This window comes from Ambystoma mexicanum, chromosome 1p (assembly GCF_040938575.1).
Source record: "Ambystoma mexicanum isolate Mex_15411 chromosome 1p, UKY_AmexF1_1, whole genome shotgun sequence".
NCBI classification, from domain to species: Eukaryota; Metazoa; Chordata; class Amphibia; order Caudata; family Ambystomatidae; genus Ambystoma; species Ambystoma mexicanum.
The window spans coordinates 835423983-835450452 of NC_090921.1; the positions used below are offsets into that span (position 1 = coordinate 835423983).

The 26470-nt window shown below is 46.3% G+C and overlaps 1 protein-coding gene across 2 annotated transcripts in view; it reads right to left on the reverse strand.

Annotated features, from left to right (window-relative positions):
* PIAS3 (protein inhibitor of activated STAT 3) overlaps nucleotides 1–26470 on the reverse strand; it is a 588108-nt gene that overhangs the window by 50613 nt on the left and 511025 nt on the right. The window contains exons 10-12 of one of the 2 annotated variants that reach the window (XM_069652796.1): nucleotides 11825–11961; nucleotides 4410–4581; nucleotides 2937–3035 (exon numbers count right to left, since the gene is read on the reverse strand). In XM_069652796.1, coding sequence (XP_069508897.1) covers nucleotides 2937–3035; nucleotides 4410–4581; nucleotides 11825–11961 — 408 coding nt within the window. The remainder of the gene's footprint in view (nucleotides 1–2936; nucleotides 3036–4409; nucleotides 4582–11824; nucleotides 11962–26470) is intronic. The other variant, XM_069652797.1, reaches the window with a different exon arrangement.

Genomic DNA, 26470 nt, shown 5'->3' on the forward strand with positions numbered 1-26470 from the left:
AGCTTCAAGCGGATAGCTCTCCAATACAAAGAAGCTATCATTACAGCGAAAGCCAACGCACTCAATGATCGGATCTCCAATGCCAAATCCCAAGCCAAAGAAATATTCACCATCTTCAATGAACTCATCACACCTCCGACTAGTACAGATGAGATCATCAAAGATGAAGACTGGTGCGCAAGCATACAATCTGCAATGCTTAACAAAATAAACCTCCTCCAAAAAAAAATACAAGACCATTACAAAGCACTACCTAGCCAGCACCTGCCCTGTCAAACTCCCGTCAAGCACCTGGACTCCCACCTCCCCCAATTCACCTTCAGGGATACCACAGAATCAGAAGTCATAGACCCCATCAAACATCTTAAACCTTCCCTATGGGAAGGTGACATTTGCCTTCCCAAAATCATCAAGGAGTGTGCCAATTCAATGACCTCGCCCCCCTTCTAACGGCATTCATTAACGCCTCTTTTAAAACAGGTATTGTTCCTGATAGCATCCAATAGGCATGGGTGTGCCCCTTCTGAAAAAACCTATACTAGACCCAGCACAGCCCAACAACTATCGGCCCATAACTACTGTCCCCTTCCTTCTCAAACCATGGATAAGGCGGCCCATAGCCAGATTCAACTCTACCTAGAAGCTAACTCCATACTAGGAAAAAGACAATCAGGGTTCCGTAAAGGACATGGGACGGAAACTGCCTTACTAGATTTAAAAACCAAATCACCCAAATCATGGACAAAGGTAAGCCTGTCCTCCTGTCCTCCTCCTCCTCCTCCTCCTCCTCCTCCTAGATCTCTCAGCGGTTTTTGATCTTGTGGATCATAAGACCCTTAGCACACATCTTACGCAAGCAGCCCAATTTTCCAAGCAAGCAGCCTCCTGGATTACCTCCTTCCTCGAGGGTAGAGCAATGAAGGTATTTTCTAACATAGCGAATGCAGCCCCCACTACCATACATTGTGCAGTACCTCAGGGCTCAGGTACAGCCCCTACCTTGTACAACCTTTTCACGAAGCCCCTCTTCGACATGCTTGATGCACTGGGTATAGCATATAGTAATTATGCTGACGATACCCAAGTACTCCTAGCATTATCTGGCTCTTACGACCAAGACGCTAAGGCACTACACCAAATCTACAGCACCATCCAAGCCTGGATGGCGGCAAACGGCCTATGCCTCAATGGGGATAAGACAGAGATCCTTATTCTCGGCCAAAAAGCCACCCTAGCTAAACTAGACTGCCTCTACTCCAGCTTTAACATTGATGACAACTCCATCATCCCAGTCTCATCGTCTGTAAAAACCTTAGCTGTTTACATTGATGCCAGCTTATCAATGAATAGGTAAGTTAGTGCTATCGCCTCGGCATCTGCCCAGCACTAAGCTCATCAATGCCATAAAACCCTACCTCGCCAAACCCAATCGCCTCGCTATAGCCAGAGCGACCATAGGTGCCAAGTTAGATTATTGCAATGCTCTCCTAGCTGGTACTTCTACAAAAACCTAAACCGTCTTCAAACTACACAAAACAATGGTCCAAGAGCAGCACTCAGCATCCCCAGAAGGGACCATATCTCCCAGGCCAGACAGGCAGTGCAATGGCTCCTGGTCAAAGACTGCATTACCTTTAAAATCCACACCATCACGCATAGATGCCTCAACTCTACGGCACCTGCATACATTTCCGAAACTATATCCAGAACCACATCTTTGCGCCCTACAAGAACCCGCTACACCAATCGACTCAGCACCCCCCACATCCACGGGTCAACGCAGGAGGGCTTGGTTTCCCAAACATAGCCCCTAAACTCTGACACTCACTACGCTCCACTCTCAGAGCTGAAACCTCCCTCCTTGCCTTCCGGAAAAACCTCAAAACTTCCCTCTTCAATTAACACCTACCCACCCACACCACCTATCTCCTACTGTCTCTCATATTGTAAATTGTATTCTGTAATGTAAAATGTAAAAATGCAAAATGTGAAATGCTTCCTGCCATGTAACTAAGTTTGCTCACTCTCTGTAACAAAGCAGCACGATGCCTACGGCTGTTGCGCGCTCTACAAATAAGAATAAATAAATGGTTTTGAGGAAGATGGTAGCACTTCAGAAAAACGGTCCTAACACCTACGAAGTAGACCCTTCTGAAGTGCCCATAGACCGCCCAGTGGCTGGCCAGCTCAGAGTTTGGGCTACCATGCTGCAAACAGGAAATAGCAATAATTCTCGTATAACACAAACTCTGCATGAAAAGCTATAGACTAGTATGGTGGAAAAATACAATCTGGGGGACCTCGACGTGCGAGGGTTCTTGGGTACACTACACCTCACGATAGGGATAGTGTTACAGACACGTCCAGGTCGACGTCCCTTTTCGATCTTCAAAAAAAATAAAAGATGCAACACTCTGCGATTACCACTAAATGTCAGACTATATGCAGAGCATGTGATTATAAGCCGATTCACAAGCATTAGAAATATAGATACACATTCACGATTAGGAGAAAAGAAATGCATATGAGTCAATGACCAGTGCAATACAGGGGAGCAGTCGAATGTAAGGAAAAATAAGCAGAACTCTTCAGAACAAAACACAATAACGGTGTCCCTCAACCTTAATAAGTTCAACCGTAGGAATGTGTGGGGCCTTGCGTCCAAAAGTCACCAGTTCCAAAGTATAATTTCTTCAGGTAAGTTTATATAAAAAAGAACGCAGTGGGCTGTGGTCATAATTATAGAATGTTTCCAAAGGTAAAGGAAATTTCAATAAAGTTCAGGCGAGTACTCAACTCAATCTAAAACTAGGATAGGCGTAGGGAAGGATCCTTAACTCAGGTTCCACCAAAGGTCAGAGTGAGTTAGGGTCAAGCCTTTATGCCCAAATACCATATGAGAGACGGGAAGAAACAGACAGACATGTACACTTCACCCTGGCTCGGGATGTTCCGGATTCCACTTGTGAAGGCTCCAGATTTCTTCTAGGCTTGTTCTTCTGTTCTTGTTCCCACTGCAAGGGTTGTCTATGCATCTAGAAAACAGATACATTTGTTTCAAGAGATTTTGTTTTCAGTCAGTCGCGGTGCAGAGGAATCTGTTCCGGTCAGCTTCCAGTTGCAGACCCAATTGAAGAAAAAGGAAGAATTTTGTGGGACAGACAGCCCCCAGGACACCTCAGGGACATTAAGACAAGATCCAACGAAGACCACCTCGGTCAGACGGCAACAGGCAATTGTACAACAAAGAAACAAAGAAGCAGCTAAGCACAGCATCCTTTGGGGTGCGACAGCCAAAAATACAGTAGGAAACTTGTGGCACAACCTGGAGATCTGCACATTTCCAAGGCTCTGCTCGGAAAGACGATGGCTGCAGGGTGGTAGCCCAGGACAGAGCTGGTCAGTCCACCGGTTCATCCAGGGTCACTTCTGCAGTGGTCGAAGCACCAACAAAGGCCTTCTTGAGATCATGACATAGGAGCAGGACTTCACCAAAAACCACTCAAGAATATGCTGGTCAGCCACAGGTGTTGTATTGGGTCGTCAGCAAACTGCTCATCTTCGTACAAGTCTTGGCTCCAATGGTGAGCTGATGAACAGTTGCAAGAGCCCTCCGTTTATCGAAGATTCAGGCTGGGAGCAAGCCCACCAATGGTAAAGATCTGCAGGATTCAAACAGCTAGCCATCTATAGTAGCCATTTGCAGTAAATGAACACAAAAATTGTAAAAATCACAGAGCTTACACCAGCTTGTCTTCAGCACAAAAACCAAAAAAAAGCATAGACAAATCTCCTATGAAAAGCCTTTTGCAAAAAGCGCTTTACAGAGTATTATCATTTGAAGACGGGTGTGATGAAGAGTGGAATGCTGGTGACCCTACAAAGGCAATGTATTTATATATGGTTTTAGACGCAGCACATGCCAATAAATGAGGTCATTAAATGAGGTCAAAAATTCAGAGTGTGAACATCGACACAAGGAAAGGGTGGTAAACTGCAGAAGTGTGCTTGTTAACCGTGTCATTATTCAGAAATATGAATTACTTCTGCTTTGGCACATTGCTAGCCTCTCTCAAAGGCAGCTGTGAATATGTACTAATGCCTTCCACAATTGGAGGGAATGCACTATGTTTGGTCATATCATATGGTTTAAGTTCATGTATTTCTAAATCTCACTATTGGGAAGGGGGGTATTCTGCTTCAAAATAACAACAACGCAGTTGTACATTTCTTCAAAGCATTTCAAATGTAAAATAACTGGGCTACCCTTTCTAGATGCAGAAGGCACGACAACATTTTTTCATGGACAACCCTAGAATTTGATTCATGGAGGTCAGAAAGAGGGATGAAGCATCTTGCACATCGCCAGCACTATCTGGACACATTTAATAAGGTGATTTTCTTCTTACCCCTTCTGCAAGGAGGATGAAAGGATGGATGTTGTGCTGACTGTACACTGCTTCTTGGGTGGTGGCTCATCATCGTCGGATGAGCTGTCCAGTGTCAGATCTATCACTTCCACTTTCTTTTTAGTCTCTGAAGATTGCTTCCCTTCGGAGATGATGCTGTATATGGAGGTAGCTGCAAAATAAAGAAGACTGAATTCAAAATGAAGTTGTCACAAGGAAAATCAGCAATAGGTTACAAAAAATGCTGCTGTTAGGGGAATTTTCCTAAAGTCCACTTGGAGGTTAGACTCCAACTATACCTTGGTATACAGATCTCCAACTCTGTACTAACCAAAGGATCTTGGTAGAAGAACAAGTTACTTACCAACTGGTAACGTTCTTTCAAAATGTCCACAGCTGTGCTGCTATGGAAATGTTTCGGCAGAGGGCGTCCTGTGTTGATGGCGTCGGTGACATCATTGGATGTTATAAGTAGCATGCACAGCGCCCGTTGCCTCAGTTCATGTCCCCCCCCCCCACAACATGTGCCATAACCGCACACAAAGCCTCCTTGACCACACATAGCCTTGTGGGAACGCAAGCTGCAATAGCATATGAAATTCTTCAGAGGGGCAGACAGGGAGGGTGATGAGGAATACGTTGGAGGAACATCCAGTCGAAAGAACGTTACCAGTGGGTAAGTAACTTGTTCTTCAAATGGATTGTGTCCTCCAACGTATTCCACATCTTTGACAAACTCCCAAAGCAGTATCAGTGATTGGAGGAGGGAGAAGAATTTAGATATACCCAATCAGATGGCAGAATAAAGCATTGCTTTACCAAAGGCCATATCTTGACCATGAAAAGTATCCAGGGATTAATGCTTGACAAAGGTGTGGATGGAAGACCACGTTGCAGCATCACAAATGTTCTTAACAGAAACTCCCTGTTGCAGGGCTGTGGATGTACCCACATCCCTGTGGAGTGAGCTCGCAAACCCTCAGGAAAGTCCTTGCCAGCCAATCTGTAACATTCAGCAATGGTGAGGATAATCCACCTGGACAAGGTCTGTTTGCTAACAGCCTGGTCCAATCGGTGTCCAGTTTATCCCACAAAAAGTTGGTTGTCCACTCTGACCCTGGACATCGTAGAAATATAAAAGCTCAAGGCTCTCCTAGGGTCCAACCTATGGAGTCTCTCCTCTTCCTTACCAGGATGAGGAGGAGGAGGAGGATAGAAAGCAGGAAGTACCACCTTCTGGCTCAAATGAAACTCAGACACTACATTAGGTAGGAAGGACGGACGTACCCTTAGTACAACCCTATCCTTGTAGAACACAGTAAAGTGTGGCTTAGATGTAAGTGCCTGCAACTCGCTCACTGTTACATATTGACCCCGTCCTGCAGTACCTCCCGTTTCTTGTGGCCACATACGGGGGCAAGCGCGTTCCAGAACTTCTTTGTGGCTTCGGTATTGGTTGCCATGGCGTCTGGCGGTACAGCAGAGAACGTCGCATCAGCTGAGACGTCCCGTGAGTAGAGAACACGCAAGGAGGTTCCGCCGCCCTGCACCATAAAAGCCGAAGGGACTCAGCGGCTTGTTGCTGCTAATTGTGGCGTTACGCTCCTACGGTTCATCCCGTTCCAGTGCCTTATTCCCTTTCCTCTTGATATTTGACTTCCTGGTTCTTCTACCCACCTTTGTCTACTTGGATTGTCCTTGCCTGTTCCGTCAACCTGATTTCCTAACTCTGTTGCCGACTTAATTGTCCTTGGATTGCATTTGCTTTTTCCTCCATTTTGATCAGTGAACCGGATGCCGAACTCGGACTGTCCCTGGAATTCCACTGTGCTTTCGCCTGTCTGGTGAGATTACTTTGTCTTACCGCTCTACGCACTTTGAACTATCTTCCTACATGGAGTACCACGCTGCACATTGCAAGACTGCCTCACCAACTTGGTCCGTGTTTGTGTAATTAAGGTAACCCATTCAATTCTCCTGTATTGTTCATTACCTGAAATCACCAGTTTTTCTCATACGTGTGGATTCCTGGAACTAAATCATCCTTTTCTACTTCAACCAAGTGCATAGAAGTGACGCTTTCCAGTGTATGCACCATCCCGTCACTAGTGCGACCCTCGTGCCGCCCGGGTACGTTCTTCCTTACTAACCTTCCCATTTGTTGTTTTGTACCTGCTGTTGTTTTCCCTTTCAACTGGTATCCATTTTCCCTAGGAATCCCACTTATCAGGTCTGTTGGGGGTTGTATCAGTCTTAGTGAGTTTGTGGTTATCATTTGTGCATACTCATAGTTTTGGGTTTTTATGTAGGTTCATCTATTAAGGCCCAACACCACTTCAACCATTGTCTAGGTACTTAGAGAAATATCTGATTGTCTAAATAACTCCTTATTGCTTGATCGCTTCTAATCATACTGTGTTTTCTTTGCAGCATTGGTTATTGGCGGTGTGTGTGTTCTCCCGCTCTTTTAGGCGATAGACTTCTCTGCTGGTTTTTACTCAAACGGCAGAGAGGTACATCGTAGAAAAGAGCCCCTCTTAGAGGAAGCCTGAATCATAGAATTCAGGGGAGCTGGAATCCTGGAGGCTGAACCCGAACCTGTTAAATCCTACCTCCCTCCGCGAGGTCGTCTTACCCAGGCTCCAATCAGCATACGGAGCGGTGAGTAACACTGCGAGCAGATGTAACTGCAACCAAGAAAATAGTCTTGAAGGTCAACAGTCCAAACGGAGCACCCATCAAGAATTTCAAGACTAAATTCAGATCCCAAACCGGCACCTGAAAAGGGGACGGTGGGAACACATTTGTGAGACCTTTTAGAAACTGGGTAATCAAAGCAATCTTAAAATAAGAACATTCTTCAGACGAGCGCTTGAAAATAGACAGCTCTGCCAGGTAACCTTTAATGGTACCCACTTGAAGACCCTTGTGGGCCAAGCAAAGCAAGAAAGAAAGAACCATCGGAATGGAAAGGAAAAGGAAAAGGATCGACATTGTGTCCTCTGCACCAGTCGCAAAACTTACGCCAACGGTACAGGGATTTGGTTGCCGGACGCCTGGCCGAAAGCAACCTCCATCACTTCATCCGGGAGGTCCCAATCCTTATATCTCAACCTTTCAGAAACCATGCATGAAGGTTGAGAATATTGACCTCTGGATGGAGAACCCCGATACCCCCCCAACTCCCACAATGTAAAAGATGATGCCTATGGAGTTTGTCAGACTCCACAACCAAAATAAACACAGTGTTCAAATCATAACAAAAATACATGAGAGAGTGGGGAAAAAAAGGGTCTCACTCTCTCCAGGTTAAAAATTCAAGTCCTCAAAATCCAGCAAAGTTGCTGGGGGTCTCCAAGGTAGAAAGGAATTAGCACATTTCTGAGAATTCTCCCTAACAAACTGGATTAAAAAGCGGTGGCTGTGTCCTGGCCACCTGGATGACAGATGCCAGAGACTACTGGGTGAGACAACTTCTGGTTTCTCACAGGGGAAGAGACAGTATGTAAAGAATGGAGGGTGTGGCGACCCAGAAGTAGGACTCGGAATCTGGGACATCATATTCAAGGATTTATATTATCTTCACTTACAATTAGTCTGACCTCTTGGTCACCTTCAAAGAAAATAAACTAAAATAATGAAATTGTACTTGAAATGCTAAATTCCCTATTCTAAAACTCAAATGTTCAATGAAAGGGTAATCTTGTCGGGATGAATCAAAACATAATCCCAAGCCCAAATTCTATACTAGTCTGCCACATTTATATAAACACTAACCCATAAATGTAAAGGCTTTAACAACTAAAATGATGCTGGACTTCTGCTTCTGATCCAGGTTTATCTCCTGGATACAAAGTTCTTCAGGAGCCACTGTAATGATTAAATGTTCCAAATGTAGTTCCAAATAAAATCTTACTTGAGGGATTTCAGTCTCTTTCTCCTGGCTCATCAGGGTGCGATTTCACTTGTTTACCCCACTCCAGAGTGTTTCTGTTCCCCTCCAGGGTTTCACTCACTCTTTCACCTCACTTGGGGTATTTCTCCTTCATCCCTGTTCAAGGGTGTCTTCAATGTCTCTCCATCTTCTGGGGTCTCTTGATTCTTGCTCCCCTCTCTTGGGATATCTTCACTCTCTCCTTCTCTTGACTCATCCCCTTCTCTTTGGGTATCTGTACTCGCTTAGGTTAAAAAAGCGGATGAGTCGCTTATGTGACTCCTTTGAACTGGGCTCACCGCTTCTTGCCTTTCGCCCTCCAGGAGTAGTCAGGTTGCCCACAGTCCCTTCTTCACTGGGGAACGTTAGGTTGCCTAGCCCCTTCCGCAGTCTAGCACGGGTTGCCTTTCTTCCAGCGCCTCTGGCTTCCTAGCACAGCGGGGCGTGGGCCTCTATTTCCCCTCTGGGTTAAGCTGGGATCTCTCAGGTTTTCCTCTTCAGCATAGCAGCATAACTACCAGGCACAAGGCAGCCTTCCTTCCCCCTGCCTCAGACTTCGTTCCCACTGCTTTACCTTAACCGCCAAGACAGGGAACCATTCCCCAGCTGAGAGAACTTGCAACTGAACTGCTCTCCTTTTATTCAGTCCTTTTTCCTCTTAGCCGACTACTGATTGGCTGAACTGTTCAGCTTCACCATTGGTGGAAGTAATGCTTACATTATATCCTCCCAGGCTGTCATCCCCTCAAGGCATAAATTAGTTTTCAAAAATGGATTAGCAGAGTTTGCTAATAAAAATGTTCTTGATTAGCAAACAGACCTATTTGATTAGCAATGCTGTACTAATATTGTTAATGTCACCAGAAGATATTTGAACTCAAGACATGAAACGAGCAACGATACAGCAGTGTTGCATATCGCTGAAATAAGGCATTCGTGAGAGGAGTCAGGCCTTGCAAATTCTTTAAAGTTCAGCTAGACTTGCAGGTCAGGTAACTTAGTTAACCTATTCGACCTAAGAGAAATGCACTCGCCCCATAGCAACGGATGACAACATATTTAAATGCGATTTCTGTAAAATGGTGCATGTAACTACAAACACGCTTTATGTTTGCCACACTTCTGCCACCCAGAGGCCAGCCATGCACAGTGACATTTTTATTTGAAATTTACTGCAAAATATATGCTAAATAAAAGTTTCAATGGTACTCCTTCATAATGGACTATGCGAGTGGGCGAAAATACTTTTTCCGAACTATGCATGAGTGTCTGTAAAATGTAAAAGCTTAGCTGCATGAATGTACACAAATAAATAGATATGATAAAAAGGTTCTGAAAACAGTTTGGCCAGCTGTCACCTGCAGTGCTAGTATATAATGTAATTATAAAGCAAAGCGAGCTCTGGGGGCTAACTACAATATAGGGTAGTGCAGTAGATCTGTAGAAGTAGAGACTGGATGGAACTATTGATCACTACTTTGCATAAACAGCTAGTTATCTGTGTATTCATTGTGTAAAAGGAAAGCAAGACTAAGAGTGGATGGCGTAGCTAGCAGAGAACTAGAAAAACTAGGTGGAATATTGTAGTTTGTGGCCATCTCACTTTCAGGGTAGCTAGTATAAAGCAACAGGGTGAGAATATAGAATGTCAAAGAGTATGCAACCAGTAGGTTACAGAACTAGGTTTGTCATCAAAAGCATTTGAATGTGTTGTCATATACATTTTCAAAAGTGTTCACTCGTCAATATGATTCATCTTTTCCAAAAAAATGAAATATAGTTGACACTGAGATTTCGATACACTAACCTAAACTTTACTGTAAAGCATGGACATGATGCAGTGTTTTTCAGTATCAATACTGTAATTATGCATTATGTAACAACTTCGTTTTAGGAATAGAATTGCATGACTGTCTTTTAAATAAATATAAGGTTAACACATACTGGTCTTTGCCATACAGGATATGGAAAGCTTTATAAGAGTATCACTAAAAGTATCATCCCGATTACTTCTGGTTTGCAATTATTTAAAAAAGAAAGATACATTCTTGCCTAGCAGTCCCACACAGGCATTTGGCACTTAAGATTGGAGGAGAGGATTACTGCTGCACTCTCCATTAGCAGTTGAAGTCAACAGAGAAAAGAGGGTGAAGGGAGCACTGACGGTAAGAGAGGAGTGCAGGGCGAGCTGTGCTTCGTTGAACAGGGCAACCTAAATAGCTAGCTTTGCTACACAAGTGTCAATTTGATTAGCAAACCTACAGAATTGCATAGTAAATTGCTATGCAACACTGCTTATTTTATGCCTTGTCCCCTATTGGTTTGTTCAAATAACAGTTGGATCAGTTAGGAGTTCCAATTAACTCTCCTACACAAGAGCTCTGCTCCAGTTTATCTGGTTTGCTCCTCATGGGTAGATGGTAGGTAAGGCTCTCTGTGTTACTCTTGCTTTATGAAAAGTGCTTTTATTTTATTTCCTCGTGCTTTTGTGGTGTTGCGGATGTTAATTCATACATTAGATTAACTTTATCCACAGTCCTTAATGAGGAATTGCACCCGGGTCTTCTATAAGGGGGTTATCAGATCTACCACTGTGCTATTTCAGCAGTGCTACTTTTCAGTGCTGAGGGAGACTGAAGTCTTTCCTGCAGCCGAAAAGCGTCTTCCTCTCTCCATGCTGGCAGTGCATCTCGCTGCATGTTGCCAGCTTCATCTTCCGTGCCTCTTCTTTCGCTGCCACAGGGTTTCAGAGATATGTTATCTGTGTGATTAGAGGAAAAACCTTGTTTCACCACAAGTGACAGAAGAGAGAGGGTGGGAAGGGGAGAAGAAGAGAGGAGAGTAAAGTCTGGAGGGAGTAGGAAAGAAAGAAGGCTGTGGGAGAAAGGAAGAATGGAGAAGACCATAGACAAGAAGCAAAGGAGTAAGAATGTACGGAAAAGGGCATCTGTTTTGGCACAATCTAACTTTCATACCTGAGAAAGACCTTGCACAGTTAGAGTACACCCCTGGGAGTGAGAAAGGTAAGACCACAGACTTTAGACCCTCATTTTAATCATATATGTTTTGCTAATGGTAGCTTCTGACTCCAAGCCAAACTAGCCTGCCATTTGGGGACACCTGGGCTAAGGGTGGCAGAAGGCCATGGGCGAGCAATGCCCAAAAGTGTAAACTCACCCCCCTTTCTCCAGCCCAGTACGAGCTACTTAACAATCTTAACATTGAATCTGCACATTTTGTGGTTTAAAAATAAAACCTCTTGAACTTTGCCATCTGTGACAGTCCTGGAACAATAAAATCCTGTTGTGTGCAGAAGCTGACCTTGCCCTTTAATCTCAACCCATCATTCTTTCATGAGTGGTTTGGACAATGGTAGTAATGGCAAATCAAAAGTTAAAACATTGGCAAATTAAATGGCAAATTAAAACATGACTACGCTTAACTTAGTATAGGTGTGTGTAGAAAAGGTCAGGCCACTTACTCTCAATTCCGCCATATGAGGATGTTTGACACATTTCCTGCTTTTCTTTCTTGGGCTTCATTGGGCACCAGGACCCATCTTCCATGAACTGTATCTCATCATAGTCTGTGCACGAGTTCAAGATCTCCATGAACAGCCTGGCAGAAATGCAAAAGGTAGTCACTGTAAGAATTCCTATGCGGCCATCTGTGTATGTACCCCCTCATCTCTACAGCCCCCACTCCTCCTGATGGCTAATTTGGCACTCCAACCACCCACACTTCAATTTGTATCCTTCTCCAAAATAACTTAAACACTGTCAACAAACATTTTACAAAGGGTGGTAAACATCAACTAATGAGGAAAGGATGGTAGAGGACAAAAGAGATTAGGGAAGCAGTGGGAAAGAAAAAGTTACTTGCTGTAGTGACTACTACACTTTTAGTCCAAAGTCTCCTTTCCTCCAAACTGTAATAAGAGTTTCTCCTTTGAGGATGTTACAGGAGCCATTTGCAGAGGGGAAGAGTTGCCTCCACTTTAACATTTTGAAATAATGAATATGTGCGGCTCTGCAGTGTGGCCCCAACACAAGTTCCAGGCACCCACGCCACCCGTCAGTTCCCCTTTTTTGCAAGCCATCTCTAAATGACTTTCCTGACTTGAGGGTTGTGTGGAGCAAATCGGACTAGAGGTACCGTAGCCACTATGGAAAGAAACTCTTATTCCTATGTCCAGTCCCCTTTTCTCTATGCAGTATGGGAGACTGCACATCATTTCAGCACTTCAGGATGAGGAACTTTAACTACATCAGAAGAAAATATTTCTCATAAATGGCAGAAAGCTGCATCAGAGCAGGAGGTGGCTTTCATGCACTAGTGGTTGTGGAGAGCAAACCAAGTGCCTTTTCTGCTGATCTCATCTCAGGGCACCTACTTCTGGAAAGCAGCAGCAGCAGCTGTGGCCCGGTTACTTACTAAGTGAGCCTTTGTTAAGAGGGATTTCTAAAATCTGACCTGCTGGACAGATTTTAGGAGGCCACTGTTGGAAAATATTTCTGTTTACAGCGACTTTCTCTCCATATGGACACCCAAACCCTTTGCTTTAATTTCTGAATCTGACATGCTCTTTTTGCAGTGCAGTGAAGCCTTCAGCTTCACTAAACTGGCTTTTGCTCATTTGTCACAGGGACATTAACATGTCCTTCAGGCAGTCAGTACTGGGAAACATGGTTTCCCTTAATCTTGTTACTTTACCACTTTTGATAACTTTTTATCATTGTACGATACATATTGAAAGGCAGTACAATGGGGTACACTTTATGTTTTGCCCTAAACTAAGACTGAGTATTTTTGGTTACTTTAGGGGTGCCTAAGGGACAAGCTGGTGGCAGCAGTTACTTTTTGCTATATTTTAGTGTATTTTACTTCAGCCTCAATGCGTATACCGTGTTTCACTACCTACTGTGGCTAGTGTCCGAACATCGCTGGTTTTCCATCTGTCCCTTGGCCATCTTTATACTAACCCTTCTTCCTGAACTGTGAAGCCAGGAAAATCCTTATGTGGACTTCCAGTACCCAGGAAAGCTGAGGCTTTTCGAGGGCTACAGCAGGGCCATGTGTGTTTGCTGCCAGGAAGTGGGCTGGGACTGTCTGGTCCCAATCCACAAACTGGTTTGTGTGTCTGAGTGGTATGTGTTAGGAAAGGTGTATCTTTACAGCACCTTTCCTTCTGTTGGGGAGGATTGTATGAAGTACCCTGTGGGAGACTGCACCAGCCTTGTCATCTTGGCAATAGTTAACCCAACCTTTGGTATGACAATGCATTACTTACCGTAAAAGCATTTCTGATGGTTGTATCTGCTTAGATTCACATGCTGTGCATAGGTCCGACATCCAGTGGTCACTGCGGAGTATTGCATTTTGTTTTTCGTAGTCGAAAAGGGGACGTCGACAAGGCGTGTCTGTAACACTATCCCTATAGTGACGTGCGTTGTACCCATAATCCCTCACGCGTCGAGGTCCCTCTGTTTGTATTTTTCTGCCCTGAGGGAGCCTTCTAGACGTGAGTGAGTACAGAAAAGAGAGAGATATAGAAAAGGATGTCTATGTTCCTTCCATCCGAGCGGGGAGGAAGGGTGGGTGCATGTGAATCTAAGCAGATACAACCATCAGAAATGCTTTTACGGTAAGTAATGGATTGTCTTCCGATGTTTGTTAATCTGCTTAGAATCAGATGCTGTGCATAGACTAGCGAGCAGTACCCGGAGTTGGAGGTGGGTTGTGAGAAGGAACAGTAGAGAAAAGATGTCTTAATACTGCTTGTCCCACCTGGGAATCAGATCTAGAGTGGGCATCTAGACAGTAGTGTTTTGTAAAGGTGTGTACAGAACTCCAGGTTGCTGCTTTGCAGATGGACTCAAGGGGAACATTTGCAATGAATGCTATGGATGCCCCAGTGCCTCGAGTAGAGTGTGCTCTTGGCTTGAAGGGTAGTTCTCTCTTAGCAAGAGTGTAACAGAGAGTGATGCATTGAACAATCCATCTAGATATAGTGGACTTTGAGACTGCAACTCCTTCTCTTCCTGCTGCCACCGAGACAAAGAACTGGTTAGTCTTTCTCAGTGGTCTTGTTCTTTCCATGTAGAACATGACAGCTCTGCGTACATCTAGTGTATGCAGAATTTTTTCTCCCAAGCTGGAAGGGTTTTGAAAGAACGTTGGTAGTTCTATTGACTGGTTTACATGAAATTTAGAGATGCATATTGGTGCAAACCTTGGGTGTGTGCGTAGAACCACCTTATCCTTGTGAACTGTTACGAAGGGGTCTAGAACAGAAAGAGCCTGTAGTTCACTTACTCTCCTAATGGAGGGGATAGCTATTAGGAAAGCAGTCTTAAGAGTGAGGTCCTTAAGAGTTGCCTTGTGCATGGGTTCAAAGGGAGGGCCCATGAGTCTAGAAAGTACCACATTTAAGTCCCATCCGGGAGCTGGGTTAGCTATCGGAGGGTTTATTCTCTTTACCCCCTCCATGAAGGCTTTGATAACTGGTATCTCCCACCACGACACTTTAAGTTGGGAAGTGGTGTATGCAGAAAGTGCCGCTAGGTGGACTTTAATGGAATTGAACACTCGACCTGAATCCAGTAAATGGGTCAAGTACAGAACAATGTTCGTAGGAGAGCAATCCACCGGGTTGATGCTCTTACCTCTACACCAGATGACAAATCTTTTCCACTTGCTAGAATAGCAGTGGCGAGTATTAGGTTTTCTGGCTTCCCTGAGGATGTCCATACATCTCTGCGGGAGTTGTAGATGTCCAAATTCTATGATCTCAGGAGCCAGGCTGCTAAGTTCATGGTCTGAGGGCATGGATGCAGTGTCCTGCCCTTGTCCTGTGACAGCATGTTGTACGGGCAGGGAAGTCTCATTGGGGGAGATAGGGACATCTCCATTAAGTGAGCGAACCATGGCTGCCGGGCCCACATTGGGGCCACTAGTATCATGGTAACCTGTTCCTGGTGCATCTTGTGCACTATCTTGTTGAGAAGGGGAGTCGGGGGGAAAAGCGTAAACAAATTTCCCTGACCATGGAATCGATAGACCGTTCCCCTTGGACTGGTTCTGGGGTACCTGGAGGCGTAATCTTGGCATTGAGAGTTTTCCAGAGTTGCGAACAGGTCCATTTCTGGGAAACCCCACTGTGTGAAGACGTCGAAGATGATGTCTTCTTGTAACCGCCATTCGTACTCTATGGGCAGGGGGAAGTCTCTGCTGAGTTTGTCTGTTAGCAGATTGAGTTCCCCTGGTACATGTTGTGATAGTAGGAACATGTTGTGTTTGAGAGCCCACTTCGAGATGTTCTGGGACAGCTTGGACAGTCCTGGAGAGTGAGTGCCCCCTTGCTTGTTGAGGTAGTAGATGGCTGTGGTGCTGTCTGTGAGGACCATCACTGTCTTTCCTTGTAGGTGTTCCTGAAAGGCTTTCAGTGCTTTGAACACCGCTAGTAGTTCCAGCAGGTTTATATGCTTGGATGCTAAGCTCGGAGTCCACGCTCCGTGAGCAGTCTGATGGGATAGGTGAGCCCCCCCCCATCCTGAAAGGGATGCGTCTGTGGTTAGAGTGGCTTCCACTGCGGGTGTGGCAAACGTTTTCCCTAATAACAGGTTTTCTTTTGTCCACCACCGTAGCGAGAGAACCAAGGCCTGCGAGACCACCACTAGATCGTCCCATTGTCCGCTGGCCTGACACCACTGGCTGTTGAGCCACTCTTGCATTGGGCGCATGCGCAGGGGCGCGTGAGGTACCAAATAAATACATGACGCCATCATCCCTAGCAAGCGCATTGCTTTGCGTACCGTCACCTCTCGACCTGCCACATAATGGGGGATCTGAAACAGCATGTTTTGGACCCTCTCGTTGGAGGGGAAGACGAGGCCGTCCTTTGTTCGAATTAGAGCCCCTAGGAATTGTTTGATTTGGCTCGGGTCTAAGCTGGACTTCTTTTCGTTGATGGAGAAGCCCAGTTGGAACAAAAGGTCTACAGTCTTTTGGGTATTGGAGAAGCATGTTTCGTAAGAATCCCCTGTTATGAGCCAGTCGTCGAGGTAAGGGTATACCGGGATAGATAACCTGCGCAGGTGGGCCGCTGCCACTGCCAGTACTTTCGTGAATACCCTTGGTGCAGATGCTATCCCGAAGGGTAGTGCTCTGAACTGGAAGTGTTTGTTCTCTATCTTGAACCTGAGGTATTTTCTGTGCGCTGGCAACATTAAAATATGAAAGTATGCATCTTTCATGTGTAGTGTTGTCATGTAATCCCCTTGTGATAACAGTGGGATTACTTCCTGCAAGGTCACCATACGAAACTTTTGGGGTTTGACAAACTTGTTTGCTGGGCGCAGATCTAGTACAGGGCGCATGGTTAAGTCCTTTTTGGGTAAAAGGAAGTACACTGAATAAATACCTTCTGTTACCTGAGATAGGGGGACAGCCTCTATAGCTTTTTTTTTCAGTAGCTCTTCTACTTCTTGAAGAAGAATGGTGAGGTGTTCCGGTGTCATGCGTCGGTTCCGTGGGGGTCTGTACTTCGGGGAACTGTTGAATTCGATGCAGTATCCGTGGGCTATGGTGGATAATACCCAGTGGTCTGACGATATTCCCTCCCATGCTGAAAGGAACGATGTTAGCCGGCCCCCGACCGGTGATGCATGGGAGGGGACCCGAATCTTCGGGTCATTTGTTGTTATTGGGCGTGGAACCTTTGGGGCTGGAGCCGCGACCTCTTCCTCTGCCACGGCGTTGGCCTCTTTGACTGAACTGGGTGTTGTTGCTGTTGGTTTTGCTGCTGGCGTTGGCCACGAAAGGAGCGTCTATTGCCATAGCTGTGTCTGTTAGGGGGCCTAGAAATTTGGTCAAGAGTCTTGATGGTATCAAACTCTTTCTTCGCATGTTCTAGGGCCTCATCAAACAGATGTGTTTGTTCTATGGGCTTATTTATCAGGGAAGCCTGTGTTTCCGGCTTAAATCCCGAATTGCGCAGCCAGACATGGCGTTTGAGAAGTATTCCCTGAACCAGGGAACGGCCAGCCGTCTCTGCGGCATCTAAGGAGTTCTTTACGATGCCCTGGTTTACAAGAGTTCCCTCTGAGATTGTAGCTAACAGGCGTGAACGCAGGGGTTCTGGTGCGTCCTCTGCTTCGCTGCGCAGCTTGCTCCACTGTGCATCTGCGTAGCTAGCTAGTAGGGAATTGTTATTTGCAATCCTAGATGAAAAGGCGGTGGACGTCGTGATTCTCTTCCCCAGTGCATAGAGCTTTTTGCCCTCTTTGTCAGGTGGTGCCTCACTAGTGGATAGTGGTACCCCTGCTCTTTTCCTTGTATTAGTAACTACGAGGGAGTCCGGAAAAGAATGGCCTCTGATGTACAAAGGGTCAGAGGACGAAGGGCTGAAGAGCTTTTCTATCCGAGGGTTGACCCCTCTGACTAAGGCAGGATTGGAAAGGGAAGGAGTTATTCTTCTCTTTATAGAAGCCAGCAGCGGAATAGACTGACTAACAGGGGCTTTTTCTTTAATAACTTTCTCTACAAAGTCTATGTCAGGAAGAGTCTCCCCTGTGTCTATTTCAAAATGCGCTGCTGCCTTGCGCAATAATGCATTAAGTGAAGGTTGGTCATCTATGGGAGAGGTGTTTCCAATAGGTGAATCCTTGGGAGGAGAAGGGTGAAAGACATCAGGGTCTGAGTGCACTGATGGGGATTGCCAAGGCTGCACTGATGGGGATTGCCAGGGCTGCGAGGTAGCTGCATCTTCTTCGAAAGCTCCTGCACTAGTGTAAGGATCTTCTTCAAACCCCTCTTCCTCATGTTCTTCCTCTCCACCCAAACATTCCTCATCTTCCTGGAGGTATTGCTCCTCTTCAGTGAGGTCATATACGTCTGTAGAAGGGGGAAACAGCCTAGGAATCTTGACCCTAGGGTCATCCTGGGGCCATTCTCTTGGTCTTTTGGGTGTGGGTGGGTTTTGGTTTCCCAAAAACCTTTCCATTTTCTCCATACAAGAATGGAGTCTTTCAAGGGTCTCATGGGGGACCCAAGAATAGTCTAGAGGGGGGAAATCAGTGTTTTCACCTTCAAAACGCTTAGAACGCTCCCACAACGTTGAAGAAAGGTTTCCGTCGCCCTCTGAAAAGCCCTCCGGTAGTTCAGAAGTGCCCTCAGATGAAGGGGGCAGTTCCTGGCTACTCTTGTGCTTTTTCGGCGTTTCCCTTGCTTTTTGTGCGGTATTCGACGTTTGTTTCGTCGTCCGCTTACGTTTGTCTTCGGAAGCAATTCTCGCCAGGCTCTCGACAACGAGTTTGTCAGTAGGGGGCTCTGGTGTCGACGTTGCCTGCGTTACGAGTTGTTCCTCGACGGCCGCTCTATGGAGCGTTACGTCGGATGATTTTGGGGTAGCGCCCGTGTTTGATGAAAGCCCAATCGCTGGTCGCAGCTGCGTTTGCGGGTGGGGCTTGAGACCCTTACGGTCTGAGGTAGACGCCGGAGTGCCCTGCGTCCCCTTCAGCGCTGATGGATCCTTCGTCTTCGACGAAGAAGAGCCGTGGGTTGTGTGCTTAGGCCTATGGGGTCTGTGTGCGTCCTTGTCGCCGGGGTGTTCATCCCCATAAGCAGGGCGTGAGCCGAGCCCGTCGGGGCCGGGGACGGACGTCGAGGAGCGCGAGCGCTCCTTCTGGGGGTTAATGACTTCCGTAACGGACGTCGAGTTATCACCCTCCTCGTCACTTTCTGTAACAGCGGCGGCGGGTGAGGAAACTGACTTCGACATAGCGTAGTCCGCCCACCTCTTAACTTTGCGTTCTTTAAGAGTTCTTGGTTTCAAGAGCTTACAGGCCGTGCAGCTGTCTTCCTTATGATCGAGGGGCAAGCAACGATTACAGAGCTTGTGTTTGTCCTTCCAAGTGTATTTGCCCCGACAGCGTGGGCAAAACTTAAAAGGTGTCCTCTCCATAGCTGAGGCAATAATAACTGGTGATAACAACCCCAAGGGAAAGATAGGGGAGAAAGAAAGACATTCTCAAAGAGAAGATAAAAGTTCGAACCCCCACTCTCCCTACTGTATGTTGGCCGGCGAGGCCAGGCCACATGTTCGGCAGCGCCGAAGGATCTCCTCTGTCTCTTCCCCTCCGTCGAAAACTTGCTCGGCGGAGAAACAGCTTCACAGCTAACGTCGAGGGGAGGGATCTTTAACAATAGAATAAGTATAATTAAGGACCGAGGTCCATAGTAAGTATTAGCAATGTCTCTCTAGGAGCTCCGCGTAAGGCGACCAGAAGCTGGGTGGAAAAAAACAATCTGAGGGACCTCGACACGTGAGGGATTATGGGTACAATGCACGTCACTATAGGGATAGTGTTACAGACACGCCTTGTCGACGTCCCCTTTTCGACTAGGAAAAACAAAATGCAATACTCCGCAGTGACCACTGGATGTCGGACCTATGCACAGCATGTGATTCTAAGCAGATTAACAAACATCAGAAAAGCATGTACTACACAAGTTGGTAGAGTGACTGAGCAGCCAGGCTCATCTCAAGAGGGGGTCAATGTGAGCTGCAGGGTTATCACACAGAAATTCACAGTGACAAGTATGCAAATAAACACTTAATTAAACAATTATTAATAACTGTCATGATGCCTACCCACGGGGACCCAGACCTAGGTCCAGCAACCCCGGAAGCAGGCATCAAGTTACCCCAAGCAAGCCCAACAACCCCCGCTAGGGGCTATTTGGGTGGAGTACTGGCGCCTATGGCGCCAGGATCATATGGAGAGTCAGTCCTGGCGCCATAGGCGCCAGGCTCAGATTAAAACTTACCTGATGCAGACCATGCTGCAAACTTACCTGATGCAGACCATGCTGCAAGAGCTCCAAGCCAAACAAGGCTTGTAAGGGACTATGTTACCTAGGGACTATTTTTTTACTTGGGTGGGGCTGGGGAGGAATACTTACCTGGGACTACTTTGGAGGCTATTTAAACCAATACCGAAGAGCAGCACACGCTTCGCGTTATTCTGCATCCAGCAGTGTAACGCTCACCGTGCCTGCAAGTCTGCATCCAGTCTTCTGCCACGCCCGCCTCGAGTTTGGAGCTCCTAGAAAAAGGGAGAAAGAAGGAGAAAAGGTTAGAAGAGCAATACCTTTGATCCTTACCTGAATTCCCGATCCATCGCGCCTTCGAGCTGAAGAAAGAAGTTATTTTATGCGCGTCGCCTCGCCTGCTGCAGCGCCGCGCTGAACTCACCGGCCTTCGCAGCATCTTCACATTTCACTGCATCCTCCTGCATGTTACCGCCACACTCTGGCACCTAGGGAGAAGACAAGAACAGCAAAGTGAGCCAAAGGAATACACAGAGAAATACCCCCCATAGACTTACCTGATTTTACCACCGGGGGTACTATTCTTCTTCACGGATCGGCGCAGCTTCCACTGCATCCTAGCCGAACCCCGGCCCCTAAGGGCAAACAAAAGGACAGCAAGGTGAAACAAGGGACCAACAAGGGGAACCCTCCTCACCACAAAAAACTTACCTGATTTTACCGCCAGAGGCATTATTCCCCGAGACTTCATACTTTCTCTCAGCGCCTGAATAAGGGAGAAAGCAACAGGTTACATATGGACATTATTTTATCGAACTGTGTTGGATAATACAAATCCTTACCAGAACATTACCGGTTGCCACGAGGAGCTCTTCAGCAGGGTCAAGCTGCAACCTACAAGGAATAAGACAAGAGTGAAAGTCAGGCATTTGAACTCTTATGAACTAAATACTTACGGCGTTTTGCCGGGAATATCGGAGTCAATATTGTCCTGGAACTCACCAATTCTTTCGAGCCAGTGAAGCAACTGGTTATCTACGCGCCTCTGCGCTCAATGCAGGATGGAGAGCTCATCTTTTCAAATCATCAGGTGAGAATATAAGAGGGAACATCCAAGGTAATCAGTGGGGAGAACAGTGGGGTGGGGGGATTTACGCTCAACTCCACGGGTGGTTAATTCCCTTTCTCCACTTGCAGAAGAATATTCCTACGGGCCAAGCAAACGAAGCTAGGTGGGCTAGTCAAGTCCGTCATCTCGGCCCTATGCGTCACATTGGTGGAGACTGCAGCAGTCCAGTCCAGTCCAGATCGACGCCTCTGTGGGAGCCAGGTGAGCGTAACAATAACAGTCAGTTGAATAAGCCTTCTTCAAAAGGTAGCAATATAAAGTTAACAAAAATATACTTCAAAATACACACTCAGTTTCTTTAAATCAGTAAATCCCCATTTGTAATGGCACACAGATTCTTCCTACACCCTGAGGTGACTTAATAACTAGGACACTGTTGACATTAATATATCACTGGTACATTTAGAGCAATACTGAGTTTTAGTGTAATAAGGAAAGTATGAGGGAATAAAACAATGGTTGACAAATATTCTTAAAAACAGTTAAGTACTTTTCAAACCCTCCAATGCAAAGTAAAATTAACCCTTTCCTGGGGGAAAGACACAGCAAAAAGTCAGAGGTAAGAAGAGTCTTTCAGTGAGCCAGGACAGCCAATGTTAGTTGAGCAAAAGTACTTCTTGCAGGTAGGTAAAAAGTCTTGCAAAGTTTTAGAAGTTTTTATATAAACAAATGAAATCACTGTAGGGCCACAAGCTGGTAGGCTTGTGAGGGGCAAAGCAAGCAACTCTGCAAGGGCAAACAAGACCAGTCTCAACTGAGAACTAGCAAGGCTACACAACAAGAGGTAAATCCCCTTAGTTTCACAGTACCTTTGGTTAGAAGAAATTGGTTCCATCTGGCTTCTGTTCCTGTGTAGGTCTGCAGATCCTGTTGTTCCTGGGCCTCAGTCGTGGGGACAAGAGGGAGAACGCCGGGGGACTCCTGCACTACGAATGGAAGGTCGGCGGCAGCAATGGACAACCTTCTGATCAGCGGCAATATGCGGTTTCAGCTCCTCGCCACTCTCGCAGACAGCACCACCACGGTTCTCCGATACCTTGATGGATTTTCCTCGCATCTGGGGTCCAGCACTCTGTTGGGGTGGCTTAGGCTTGGTCAGTCCTGCTTCCTGGGAGTACGGAGGATCATCATGGATCTCTGGTCGGACTTAAAAACGAGAACCTCGATTCTGTTTGAATGTTGTTCCTCTCCCTGGCAATCGGTTCCTGCAGCAGCAGTGAAAGTACAGCCAGCTCCGAGAGGATGTCCGGACGAGTTAGCTTTGGGGTTGTTTGGCCCCACCAACCCAAGGGGAGAAGTCGTCCGATGCAGGGCTTCTCTAGTCGAGGCAAATTCAGAGCTTCAGCAATGCAGCAGGGCTTCACTGGGCAAACCAACGGTTCAGGAGTTGCAGCAAGCGTCTCTTCCAAGTTCTTCTTTGGATTCCTTAGTCCAGTGGTCGACTCTGTATTCCACGCAAAAAGCCTTGCCCTTTATGCAGGTTTCTCCCATTCATTCGTAGCCTAGCTGTCAATCACACAGCAGGGTTGCTGTCCTCCAAGGACAGCCCTCCAGCCAATCACCCTTGGGTGCATTCCTGTAACCAAGGAGACTAAGCACAGGGAGTTTTGGGCTCCTCCCACGCTTCCTGCCCCGCCAGAGACGCAGGAACCAGAGCCAGGCTTCACCAGTAGTGAAGCCCGCCAAAGACAAACCAAACAAAAGGGACCAAACCAGGTTTGACGCGCAGAGTAAATCTCAAGAAGGACCTTCCCAACAAGAAAGGCGAAAAAAGAAGACCGGGGTCATTTTGACGAAATGGGCACCCACGGGTGTCTTAATGCAGCTGCAATTGCAGCCCGCATTAGAAACACACAATGGTAGGAAAAGGTAAACCACTGCTACTAGCCATTGATTGTAGAAAGGGTAACATAAAAAATGTTACATGAGAAACTAGACAAAGGGGATACTAAGTAACCCCTCCAGCACCCTATTGTAAGATAGTATGTGCTGGGTCTAGAAAGTTACTAAATGCAAGTAATGTCAATTTCACTTCACTGCTCTTGGAAACAGCAGTTTTACCAAGAGATGTTATTTAAACCTTTGGGAAATCTAAGAGACTTCCATGTGTCACTGCACTGAAGGTGCTGTGTGTCACAATGTAAAGATGATGCCTATGGAGTTTGTCAGACTTCAAAGTTAAAAGAAACAATGAGTCCAAATCACTGAAAACACATAGAATAAAAAGTACAAAGTCCCAAAGTTGAGCAAAAAGAGCTGGGTGTCTCTAAGTTGGGAGGAATGTAGCACTAAACTGAAACTTCGCCCTAACACTTTCCATTTCTATGGACCCCCAAACGATTTGCTTTTATTTTTGTATCTGACCTGCTCTTTCTGCAGCGCAGTGAAGCTGGAAGCTTCACTACACTGGCTTTTTGCTCATCTGTCATGGAGAAACTGACATGTCCTTCAGGCCGTCAATACTGGGAAACAGTTTCCCTTGATCTAGTTACTTTGTTACTACTTTTGGTCACTTATTATCACTTTGGTAACTTGCCATCATTGTACAATGCATCTTACAATGCAATACAAAGGAGTACACTTTTTGTTTCGCCCTAGACCAGTGGCCCCATCCCACCCATAAATATCAAATGAACAGTAAGCCCAAATGGCTATGAATGAGCGTGCAACGTCACTGCACCCTACTCCCAGTATAGTGCCTGGGCTCTCCAACTGCTTCCATAACAGTCTCTGGACGGTGTCCGGTCAAAGGTTCGAATCCAAAAGGATCGAATGCCATAGGGTCGAATCAACAGGACCTAAAACAAAAGGGTCGCATTTTTTTTTTAAATATATATTTTTTTGGGGTTTCCGTATAGGAAAAAAAAGTTGTTTTAACCACAAAAAAGTTGGTTTTGGGGGGGCCCCTCCCCCCCAAAAAAATTGACCCTTTTGTTTTCGGTCCTTTTGATTCGACCATTTTGTCATTCGATCCTTATCATTCGAACCTTTGACCTATAACCTCTCTGGACACTCTCATGCCACTCCTAACCCAGTGCCTGGGCTCTCCCCACCCTGCTCCCACCACTATGCCATGGCTCCCCCATCCTGCTCCCATCAGAGCCTCTGGGCTCGCTCCACAGCGCCTCAGAAAGAGCGCCGATTTTGGTAGGTGGGTAAATACCTTTATTGTACAGCCCCGCCCCCCACTCACCAAAATCAGCTCCACGGACCATCACAAGCATACACACATTCACACAACATTCACACGAGCACCCATCATGCACCCATCACACACACATAACACAAGCATACACGCACCCATACTTATAAATAAAAAAAAATAAACAAACATACTTTCTGCCCTGGCCCTGAAGTTTCCTCCCTAGCGCTGCAGCTCCTGCATCGTGAACAGGAATCGGGAAGCAAAAGCTTCCTGCACATGCATGCAGGGACCGGAGTGTGGGTTCTGAAACACCCTGCTTCAGCCTGACCTGTCTGTAGGTGCGAGTTCAGCCAGCCAGGAGCACTCCCTCATGTTAGGGAGAATTCTCAGAAATGTGCCAATTCCCTCCACCTTAGAGATCCCCAGCAACTTTGCTGGATTTTGAGGACTTGATTTTTTTTTTAACCTGGAGAGAGCGAGACCCTTTTTCCCACTCTCTCATGTCTTTTTTTTTTTTAAATTCAAAATTTATTGATTTTATACAGATTCAACAATCACTTACATACAGAATTTGTCAATAAGATATTAGAAAAAGCATGTAAGGTGAATACCGTCTTCGTATGGCATGTATATTAATTCTTAAGAATCGAACAGTATAGCAAATAAGATCTGTAAAACCCAGTCTCACTCCCCCCCTCCCACCTCCCCCCCCTCTAATACCTCCAAGTACGGGATTGAAAAACAACATGAAACAGCGAGACAACACCAGAAAGCATCGAGTACAGATCTGATATCCGACCAGGATACATAACATGGCCCAAGGAACCGCCACAACGAGAATCATCGTTCATTATCAATATTGACACAGATCACAACAATATTCTGCACACATTGTCTTTACAAGGCATGTTTAGCTCTGAACTCAGACCAGGCACTTTCGACATCAGTAAGATCTCCGTGTAAGGCGGCAGTCAGGCATTCCATTCTATAGAGAGTTTGGGCGACCCCAAGGCACTCGGTTTTACTAGGGAGCTTGGGCCTCTTCCATACCATAGTGAGACAGGCTCGTGCAGCCATCAATAGACCGTATACCATCTTAGGTGCTTTTATGACTTTGACTCCCGTTTCGATCAAACCAAACAGGATAAACATTGGCTGCTGCACCCTTCCTTCATTGTCCAGGTCCCTGATCCAGCTAAGAACCTCCGACCAGTAAGTCTGGACCACTGCACACCCCCACCACATGTGCCAATAATCAGCCCGCATCCCACAACCCCTCCAACAGTATGGGCTAACCCCCTGATACATCTTGGCGAGCCTGATCGGATCATACTGCCATCTGTACAATAACTTTATAGCATGCAATTTATACTGGCAGGATATAGAGGATTTTGCAGTTCGTCTGCAGATTTGTAGCCACAGTTTTTGCGAGATTTGTCTGCCCATATCTGCTTCCCATCTGCTCTTAAGCGCCAAGGAGGGGGAAATATCGGCCTCGATCAGAGCCGAGTAGATAGCACTTATCAGGCCACTGGAGCCCGTGCATCGATCAAGGATTGTTTCAAATGGGGTAAGATCTCTCTGCAATTGGTCCTTCCAGATTGACCTCGTCATTACCCCTTTGAGTCTCAAATACAGGAAGACTGAAAGCGAGCCTATACCAAGCGCCTCCTGGAGCTCCTGTATGGTTATAAAGGTTCCGTTGCGCCATAGTTGGCCCGCCCTTTCCAGCCCTGCTTGATACCATGTTTCATAGCTTCCCGGTTCTGGGATTGCATCTCGGATTCCTGGTGACCAAAGGTGTCCCAAGGGAGATGGCCATGTCGTGACGCCCACCATTTTCCTGCCGGGTTTCCATACTGCCCACAGTGTACCCAAGATAGGGTGGGATCTGATTCTCTCACGCAATTGAGATCTGGGGACCCATAACCATTCGGACACAATAAAAGGACGAAGGTGATAGTTATCCAGCGCTATCCACTGGGGCTCCGAACGTTGCCTAAAGTGCGGGACAAGAACCC